The sequence below is a fragment of the Eleginops maclovinus genome, chromosome 12 (assembly GCF_036324505.1).
Source record: "Eleginops maclovinus isolate JMC-PN-2008 ecotype Puerto Natales chromosome 12, JC_Emac_rtc_rv5, whole genome shotgun sequence".
Classification (NCBI taxonomy): domain Eukaryota; kingdom Metazoa; phylum Chordata; class Actinopteri; order Perciformes; family Eleginopidae; genus Eleginops; species Eleginops maclovinus.
This window is the reverse complement of record NC_086360.1, coordinates 27,617,609-27,627,608: the sequence shown is the minus strand read 5'-3', so window position 1 is coordinate 27,627,608 and position 10,000 is coordinate 27,617,609. Positions and strand designations below refer to the sequence as shown.

General features: G+C 40.6%; 1 protein-coding gene across 3 annotated transcripts in view; it reads left to right on the top strand.

Annotated features, from left to right (window-relative positions):
- upb1 (ureidopropionase, beta) overlaps window positions 1-8,675 on the top strand; it is a 9,708-nt gene extending 1,033 nt beyond the window's left edge. The window contains exons 2-10 of one of the 3 annotated variants that reach the window (XM_063897681.1): window positions 1,177-1,348; window positions 1,505-1,592; window positions 2,150-2,244; window positions 3,922-4,080; window positions 4,280-4,449; window positions 7,677-7,758; window positions 8,043-8,085; window positions 8,306-8,460; window positions 8,554-8,675. In XM_063897681.1, the coding sequence (XP_063753751.1) occupies window positions 1,177-1,348; window positions 1,505-1,592; window positions 2,150-2,244; window positions 3,922-4,080; window positions 4,280-4,449; window positions 7,677-7,758; window positions 8,043-8,085; window positions 8,306-8,460; window positions 8,554-8,637 (1,048 nt within the window). In that variant the 3' untranslated portion in view covers window positions 8,638-8,675. Of the gene's footprint in view, window positions 1-1,176; window positions 1,349-1,504; window positions 1,593-2,149; window positions 2,245-3,921; window positions 4,081-4,279; window positions 4,450-7,676; window positions 7,759-8,042; window positions 8,148-8,305; window positions 8,461-8,553 lie in introns of those variants that run through there. The other 2 variants (XM_063897682.1, XM_063897684.1) reach the window with 2 other exon arrangements.
- The last annotated feature ends 1,325 nt before the right edge of the window (window positions 8,676-10,000 follow it).

Sequence of the window (10,000 nt, the reverse complement as noted above, 5' to 3'; positions counted from 1 at the left end):
AATTTATGACACGTAAAAATGTCTAAATACAATATGTTATTAAAGTTAAAAACCTCTATGAGAAATAAGAATCATAGTATAGTATGTCATAAATATAGAAAATCAAACCATTACGCAGTATGGTATTTGATAAAAAAGGTTAGCATAGAATAATTCATTAAATAATAAAAAAACTCAAATTATTTATCATTAACGTTGATAAGGAATATAAAAACATGTCGTAATGCTTCCTAATAAATATAAATAAGATATAGTATAAATGGTCATATAATAGGGTGTCATAAATGTCAAAATATATAAAGAATATAATAGTTTAGTATGACTTAAAAAGCTCATAGGGGAGTTAGTCATGAAAGATAAATATGAATTAAAACAGTGCGTCGTAAAATCAAAAAAGTCATTCAGTGGTTTTTAAAGTCATGAATATCATAAAGACCAGAGTACAGTCCACTTCACCATTCCATAAACAACATAGTGCACAAGTTAAGATAAAATATGTGTTATTGGAACATACAGTACACACTGGGCATACATGGAAGCAACACACGTGACACACCGTTGCCATCATTTACTAAAGTCCATTTACTGGTCCAGCAGTGGCTCAGTCAGTAGGGGCTTGGACTGGGAATCGTAGGGTTGCCGGTTCAAGTCCCCGAACAGACTTGAAATATAGAAAGTGGACTGCTACTTGGAGAGGTCCCAGTTCACCTCCTGGGCCCTGCTGTGGTGCCCTTGAGCAAGGCACCGGACACTTCCAATCCCCCTCCCCATTGCTCCCCGGGCGCTGCACGATAGCTGCCCACTGCTCCTAGTACTAGGATGGGTTAAATGCAGAGGACCAATTTCACTGTGTGTGCTCTGCTGTGTGCATGCATGTGACTAATAAAGAGGGTTTCATCCTCCGATTCTATCTATCTTCTATCTATCTTCTAAAGGAAATGAATGGTTCATTAAATACTCAGTCATAACAGAAAATAAATAGTATTTATAAATGAATCTTCTATGTAAATACTATATATACTGGGATCTTGTGCAATAAGTCTGTAAAATCTGCTGCCTGTGGAAGTACGGTACCTCACAACCCCCCCCGAAGATATCAGTGTAAAGGCCTGAGACACGTTACACATTCTGCGTGTCCACTGTGCGCACGCTCCTGCAGCCGCTCCTCTCTTACAGGACGTTGGATCTGCCGGCAGCTGCTGTCGGAGCCGCCTCTGAGCGGGACTTTGAGCTGCAGGGTTTCGGGTTCGAGGCGGCTCCGGAGCAGCTGAGGCCGCCCAGGAAGATCCGGGTCGGACTCATCCAGAACCGCATCGTGCTGCCCACCAATGCCCCCGTCCTGGACCAGGTCAGGACTCACACACACGTTATTAAACACACACCGGACGTGGTTTTCAGTTAGAGTTTATTGAACAGTGAGAGACTTCAGATCATTCAAATGGATTATAATCGGAAAAACAGGGAATGATAGATTCCTGTATTGGTGTGTCCGTCTCCTCCTCAGATCACTGCCATGCACAGCCGTGTCGGGGAGATGGTTGAAGTGGCGGCCATGTGTGGTGTGAACATCGTCTGCTTTCAGGAGACCTGGAGTGAGTGCTTTTAAGAAATGACAGCGACACGTTACACTAATAATTATAATAATTATAATACATTTTATTTGGGGGGCGCCTTTCAAATCACCCAAGGACACCTTACATGGCATAGGATAACATAGGGAGGGTTAAAACAGTGGACATCCGGGGTAGAACCAGACACACAACAGGAAGTGGTGGTTCAGTTTATAGTGGGACAGTTTGAAGAGGTGGGTTTTGGGTTTTAAATGTTGCTATGGAATCAGACTGTCGGATGTGTAGTGGCAGGGAGTTCCAGAGTCTGGGTGCCGAGCAGCTGAAAGCTCGAGCGGCCATGGTGCTGAGGCTGGGGATGGAGAGTAGTCCAACGGAGGAAGAGCGGAGGGTGCGGGGTGGGGGGGTGGGGGGTGGGGGGGGGGTTTACTCCTGAAGGAGGTCAGTGATGTAGCTGGGGGCTTGTTTGTGAGTAGAATGTTTTGCAGTCAATACGGTATCGTACAGGAAGCCAGTGTAGTTGAATGAGAATGCTAGGACGCTAGGAAAACAGAACACTCAGCGGTGATTCCTCTCCACAGCCATGCCCTTTGCTTTCTGCACCCGAGAGAAAGAGCCGTGGACGGAGTTTGCAGAGTCTGCAGAGGAAGGAAACACCACTCGCTTCTGCCAAGAGGTGCAATCATCACTGCAATACGAGTATTAACACCGTGTAGAGAGTCCTGCATTCAGAAGCTCTCTTAGTTAAAGATGTGAAAGTATGAGTAAAAGAACTCCTTCTGAATTTCACCAAGGGATAAAAACAGGCAGAAATAAAGTCAGACAGTAGTATAGTATGTCTTAAATCTGTGGTTTCAAAATGAAAAGTCATAGTAAAGTATGTCATAAAAATAGTGTTAGTATAGTGTGTAATAGTGTTTGTTATTAAAGGTCATGACTGTTGTGGAAAGTCCACACTACATCACCTTCTGGTAGGAAAAGAACAAATCTACAAGCTTCAAATCCGAGTTATTCAATAAAGAGCAGAGCATTTAACAGAATCAGTTCCAGCTGGAGGCCAGATAACCTGCACAACCAAAGCAGTACAGGATCTGACCCCGATCAAAATTTACACCAGGTTCTTAAAGGGAAAGCCGAGGGGGAAGAGCCACTCAAATTCTACATGACAGGATGCTAAAACAAAGGGAGAGCGGAAAAGGGGGAGCTAAATCTCAGGACAGAGAGACAGACTGTATTCAACAAAGTAATTTACACTACAGTGGGGTAAGAGTTGGCCAGAGAGGCAAACATGGTAATGACAAGCTAAACATCAACAGAGGTTAAAGAGAGACAGCCATTTGTCTTTCTCAGGAAGTCAGTATTTTAGCCGCTTAGTGAGATGTGGGTTGAAACTGTGGGAAACTCAAACCGCAGGAGAAACTTACAGTGACATATATACAATTAAATGGGACTATTGTACATTTCTACGATAATGACATGTCAAAATATATCATAAAATGTCATGAGAAATCTAAATATAATATGCCATAAAACATCTGTAGCTTGTGTCCTAAAAAGTCACACAAAGTCTCAGTAAATGATGTCAGAAAAGGTCATAATATTTCCTCAAATAAACTTGAAAATAGGATTTCTTAGTTTCATTTTGAAGTGTATCCTCCTCCTTGTGTCTTGTCTGGTGTCACTTCCTGTGTCTGACTGTGTCATTGTGATCAGCTGTTGCCCTTGTGTTTCTCCTCCCCTCCCCAGCTGTGTCTGGTGCTGTGATTACCCTTCTGTGTGTTTAGTCTTGTCTTCCCTTTCACTCCTTGTTCGTTCGTCGGCGCTTTTCCCCCGTAAGCCTTTCCCATGAGTTGGACTTCATGTCATGTCTGGGTCCCTATCGTCGGCCCTCCCTTGTCCACCTTCTCCTTTGTGGTTTGTTATAGTTCTGTTTTGAGACTTTTACCTTTTGTTTGTAGTTTTCCTGCTTCCTTAGTTTTGTGTTTAGAATAAAACTCGCTTTTGGTTAAACCCTGAGTCCCTCCTCCTTACTGCACTCGGGTCCTGTCTCCCCCCAACCCTGACAGAACAAGTCTTGGAATAGTACGTCATAAAAAGTCACACTATAATATTTATTAAGTCACAATATGGTATGAAATAAAAACTGTTCATAGAGAGTGAGAGTAAAGTTCCTTATTAAAAGAGGCAGGGTTCACCATTACACATTAATTTAATACCAAATAAAAATAAATAGCTGGATGTTAAATAACATCAGTAACCACAACCAAGACATGAGTCCAAATAAGTAACAGATGTACCTGTCACCTATTTCATGTATAAACCTTTTAGATTAACCCTGTGCTTCTGTCTCCAGCTGGCCAAGAAATACAACATGGTGATTATTTCTCCGATTCTGGAGCGCGAGGCTCGGCACAGCACCCTGTGGAACACCGCCGTGGTGATCTCCAACTCTGGGAACGTTCTGGGAAAGACCCGGAAGAACCACATTCCCAGGGTCGGGGACTTCAATGAGGTCAGTGTGGGAATTTAGATTTATATAGTGTCCATAGTTTTGTAACTGTATAATTACCTTCAATTGAACTTTTTCACAGAGCATTTGTATTTATTGATAGACTATTTTCTTCAATGAATACACGCCATGCACCTGTACGTCACAGCAGGTTTCTTAGGTAAAAGTGCGGGGGACTTCACTGACTTTCTTTCACACTCAGTCCACGTACTACATGGAGGGGGACACCGGCCACACCGTGTTTCAGACGCAGTTCGGGAACATCGCTGTGAACATCTGCTACGGCCGCCATCACCCTCTCAACTGGTTCATGTTCAGCATGAACGGAGCGGAAATCATCTTCAACCCTTCGGCTACGGTCGGAGCGCTCAGGTAAAACACACAGTACTGTCAGGAGCATCTCTGTGTTCACCCTCACTTTAAAGAGTCCTCTCCTGCTGATGTTCAGGTGTATATCAGTATGTAGTGTCTCTACTTTAAAGAGTCCTCTCCTGCTGATGTTCAGGTGTATATCAGTATGTAGAGTCTCTACTTTAAAGAGTCCTCTCCTGCTGATGTTCAGGTGTATATCAGTATGTAGAGTCTCTACTTTAAAGAGTCCTCTCCTGCTGATGTTCAGGTGTATATCAGTATGTAGTGTCTCTACTTTAAAGAGTCCTCTCCTGCTGATGTTCAGGTGTATATCAGTATGTAGAGTCTCTACTTTAAAGAGTCCTCTCCTGCTGATGTTCAGGTGTATATCAGTATGTAGTGTCTCTACTTTAAAGAGTCCTCTCCTGCTGATGTTCAGGTGTATATCAGTATGTAGCATCTCTACTTTAAAGAGTCCTCTCCTGCTGATGTTCAGGTGTATATCAGTGTGTAGAGTCTCTACTTTAAAGAGTCCTCTCCTGCTGATGTTCAGGTGTATATCAGTATGTAGAGTCTCTACTTTAAAGAGTCCTCTCCTGCTGATGTTCAGGTGTATATCAGTATGTAGAGTCTCTACTTTAAAGAGTCCTCTCCTGCTGATGTTCAGGTGTATATCAGTATGTAGTGTCTCTACTTTAAAGAGTCCTCTCCTGCTGATGTTCAGGTGTATATCAGTATGTAGCATCTCTACTTTAAAGAGTCCTCTCCTGCTGATGTTCAGGTGTATATCAGTATGTAGAGTCTCTACTTTAAAGAGTCCTCTCCTGCTGATGTTCAGGTGTATATCAGTGTGTATTGTCTCTACTTTAAAGAGTCCTCTCCTGCTGATGTTCAGGTGTATATCAGTATGTAGTGTTTCTACTTTAAAGAGTCCTCTCCTGCTGATGTTCAGGTGTATATCAGTATGTAGCATCTCTACTTTAAAGAGTCCTCTCCTGCTGATGTTCAGGTGTATATCAGTATGTAGCATCTCTACTTTAAAGAGTCCTCTCCTGCTGATGTTCAGGTGTATATCAGTATGTAGTGTTTCTACTTTAAAGAGTCCTCTCCTGCTGATGTTCAGGTGTATATCAGTATGTAGCATCTCTACTTTAAAGAGTCCTCTCCTGCTGATGTTCAGGTGTATATCAGTATGTAGTGTCTCTACTTTAAAGAGTCCTCTCCTGCTGATGTTTAGGTGTATATCAGTATGTAGCGTCTCTACTTTAAAGAGTCCTCTCCTGCTGATGTTCAGGTGTATATCAGTATGTAGCATCTCTACTTTAAAGAGTCCTCTCCTGCTGATGTTCAGGTGTATATCAGTATGTAGCATCTCTACTTTAAAGAGTTCTCTCCTGCTGATGTTCAGGTGTATATCAGTATGTAGTGTCTCTACTTTAAAGAGTCCTCTACTGCTGATGTTCAGGTGTATATCAGTATGTAGCGTCTCTACTTTAAAGAGTCCTCTCCTGCTGATGTTCAGGTGTATATCAGTATGTAGAGTCTCTACTTTAAAGAGTCCTCTCCTGCTGATGTTCAGGTGTATATCAGTATGTAGTGTCTCTACTTTAAAGAGTCCTCTCCTGCTGATGTTCAGGTGTATATCAGTAAGTAGCGTCTCTACTTTAAAGAGTCCTCTCCTGCTGATGTTCAGGTGTATATCAGTATGTAGTGTCTACTTTAAAGAGTCCTCTCCTGCTGATGTTCAGGTGTATATCAGTATGTAGCGTCTCTACTTTAAAGAGTCCTCTCCTGCTGATGTTCAGGTGTATATCAGTATGTAGTGTCTCTACTTTAAAGAGTGCTCTCCTGCTGATGTTCAGGTGTATATCAGTATGTAGTGTCTCTACTTTAAAGAGTCCTCTCCTGCTGATGTTCAGGTGTATATCAGTATGTAGTGTCTCTACTTTAAAGAGTCCTCTCCTGCTGATGTTCAGGTGTATATCAGTATGTAGAGTCTCTACTTTAAAGAGTCCTCTCCTGCTGATGTTCAGGTGTATATCAGTATGTAGTGTCTCTACTTTAAAGAGTCCTCTCCTGCTGATGTTCAGGTGTATATCAGTATGTAGTGTCTCTACTTTAAAGAGTCCTCTCCTGCTGATGTTCAGGTGTATATCAGTATGTAGTGTCTCTACTTTAAAGAGTCCTCTCCTGCTGATGTTCAGGTGTATATCAGTATGTAGTGTCTCTACTTTAAAGAGTCCTCTCCTGCTGATGTTCAGGTGTATATCAGTATGTAGTGTCTCTACTTTAAAGAGTCCTCTCCTGCTGATGTTCAGGTGTATATCAGTATGTAGTGTCTCTACTTTAAAGAGTCCTCTCCTGCTGATGTTCAGGTGTATATCAGTATGTAGTGTCTCTACTTTAAAGAGTCCTCTCCTGCTGATGTTCAGGTGTATATCAGTATGTAGTGTCTCTACTTTAAAGAGTCCTCTCCTGCTGATGTTCAGGTGTATATCAGTATGTAGCGTCTCTACTTTAAAGAGTCCTCTCCTGCTGATGTTCAGGTGTATATCAGTATGTAGTGTCTCTACTTTAAAGAGTCCTCTCCTGCTGATGTTCAGGTGTATATCAGTATGTAGAGTCTCTACTTTAAAGAGTCCTCTCCTGCTGATGTTCAGGTGTATATCAGTATGTAGTGTCTCTACTTTAAAGAGTCCTCTCCTGCTGATGTTCAGGTGTATATCAGTATGTAGAGTCTCTACTTTAAAGAGTCCTCTCCTGCTGATGTTCAGGTGTATATCAGTATGTAGCGTCTCTACTTTAAAGAGTCCTCTCCTGCTGATGTTCAGGTGTATATCAGTATGTAGTGTCTCTACTTTAAAGAGTCCTCTCCTGCTGATGTTCAGGTGTATATCAGTATGTAGTGTCTCTACTTTAAAGAGTCCTCTCCTGCTGATGTTCAGGTGTATATCAGTATGTAGTGTCTCTACTTTAAAGAGTCCTCTCCTGCTGATGTTCAGGTGTATATCAGTATGTAGTGTCTCTACTTTAAAGAGTTCTCTCCTGCTGATGTTCTGATTGGTCAGCTGGCCGGCTCTGTTGTGATTGGTCCACCACTTAGAGGTGTCCCGTCCCTTTGCCTATAACGTACAATGTGTCAGAGCCCTAGCCAATAAAAGCGCAACCATTACATAGTGATGTCACCATGTTCCAGAAAGTAAATTCTTCCCATGATTGAATGCAATGTCTCTGCCTCTGGTCTGCAGTGAGCCCATGTGGTCTATCGAGGCGAGGAACGCAGCGATAGCTAACCACTGCTTCACCTGCGCTATCAACCGAGTGGGGACGGTGAGTCGGTTTAAAAACCTGCATCAGAAAAGTTTAAATCGGAGGAGACAGAAGCTCACAGCACTTTTATTTTAGACACTCTGAGTCCAGCATTTGCTTTTTTTTGTGAGATAAAAACTGCATTAATGAGTCCTCGCAACTTTTGATAATTTAAAAATGTTCATGGAAGTATTTCTGGTAAATAAAGCAGGCCCCAATAAACAATGGAAACGATGTTGAGTAATCAGACTAACGCTCATTATTATCCTGTGACGTTATACTGTGTGAACTTTTGTTTCCTGAAGGAGTCGTTCAAGAGTGAATTCACATCTGGTGACGGAAAGAAAGGTCAGAGATGTGTTTCCTACGATCTAGAATACTAGCTTTATTTCATGGAGCTTCTTCACCTGGTAAATGTGGATTAGTGTTTTGATTGTTTTAGGTTGTTATTCAGTCCATCGTCCTGTTACCTCGTATCTAGTAAACACGTATACTGAATTATATATTTGCATGGTGGTTTATTTCAGTCACAGTTGGAGTAACAGATGCCCCCCTGATATTTTTGCAGCCCACCATGACTTCGGGCACTTCTATGGCTCCAGCTACGTGGCGGCGCCCGACGGCAGCCGCTGCCCGGGTCTCTCCAGGACCAGAGACGGGCTCCTGGTGGTGGAAATGGATCTGAACCTGAACCGACAAATCAGCGACAAATGGAGCTTTAAGGTAAACATAAATGTAGTAAATATAACTCCCTGTTTTTTTAGCATCATTAATATTGTCCTCCTGGTTAATCTGCCCCTGTTCTTCTCTTGGCAGATGACCGGTCGTTATCCTGAGTATGCAGAGGAGCTCACCGAGGCGGTCAAACATGACTTCGAACCAAAAGTAGTGAAGGAGTAGATGATGTTCCTCTTTAGTAAATTAAAGTATGAAATAAATCACTGTTTCCATTGTATTGGGGGGGGGAAAAGGGGGGGTTTTAAAAGGAAAAATTTTTTTTTTTTTGGGAAAAGGGAATTTTTTTTTTTTTTTTTTTTTTAAAAAAGGAAATTTTAAAAAATTTTTTTTGGGGAGGAAAAGGAAAAAAAAATTTTTTCCTTTTTTAAAAATTTTTTTAAAAAATTTTTTTTTTTTTTTGGGGTTTTTTTTGGGGTTTTTTTTTTTTTTTTTAAAAAAATTTTTTTTTTTTTAAAAAATTTTTTTTTTGGGGAAAAGGAAAAAAACCCCCTTTTTTTGGGGTTTTTTTTTTTTCCCCGGGCCCCCCGGGGCCCCCCTTTTTTTGGGGGGGTTTTTTTTTTTTGGGGGCCCAAAAAAAAAAATTTTTTTTTTTCCCCGGGGGAAATTTTTTCCCGGGGGTTTTTTTTAAAGGGGCCCCGGTTTTTTTTTTTTTCCGGAAAACCCCGCCCCCCGGGGGGGGGAAAAAAAAAAAAAAAAAAAAAAAATTGAAAAATTTTAAATTTTTTTTTTAAAAAATTTTTTAAAAAAAAAATTTTTTTAAATTTTTTTAAAAAAATTTTCCAAAAAAAATTTTAAAAAAAAAAAAAGGGGGGTTTCCCCCAAATTTTTTTTTAAAAAAATTTTTTCCTTTTTTAAAATTTTTTGGTTTTTTTTTTTGGGGGGGTTTTTTTTTTTTTTTGGGGGCCGGGGGAATTTTTAAACCCAAAAAATTTTGGAAAAATTTTTTTGGGGGGGCCTTTTACCCCTTTTTTTTTGGTTTAAATTTTTTTTTTTACTTTGGTATTTTCCCAAAACCAAATTTTTTTTTCCCTTTTTTAAAAAAAAAACCCCAAAAAAAACCCCTTCCCAAAATTGGGGGTTTTTTTTTTTTAAAAAAAACGGGAATTTTTTTATAAAAAAACCCCCCTTTTTTTAAACCCCTTTAAAAATTTTTTTTCCCTTTTCCCCCCCCCCCCCCCCCCCCCCCCCTTTTTAAAAAATTTTTTTTTTTAAAAAAATTTTTTTTTTTTTTTTTTTTTTTTTTAAAATGCTTTTAAAAAACTTGCCTAAAAAGAGAGAGGGGAAAAATGAATCCCTGCGTTTTGGGTCAAAATCAAAACCCGAAAAAAATGTCATGATGAAGTCCATATCACCCGATCACCTGAGAAAAAAACCCAAAAAACAGGGGTTTTTATTCTGCCTCACTGAGAGGACCCACAAAACAACCCCACGGGGGAAAACTTTTCAACCTTTAACCCCACCCTTTCCAAAAAACCCCTTTTTCCCCTTTTTTTCCTTTAACACCTTCCATTCAAGGGAGTGTGAA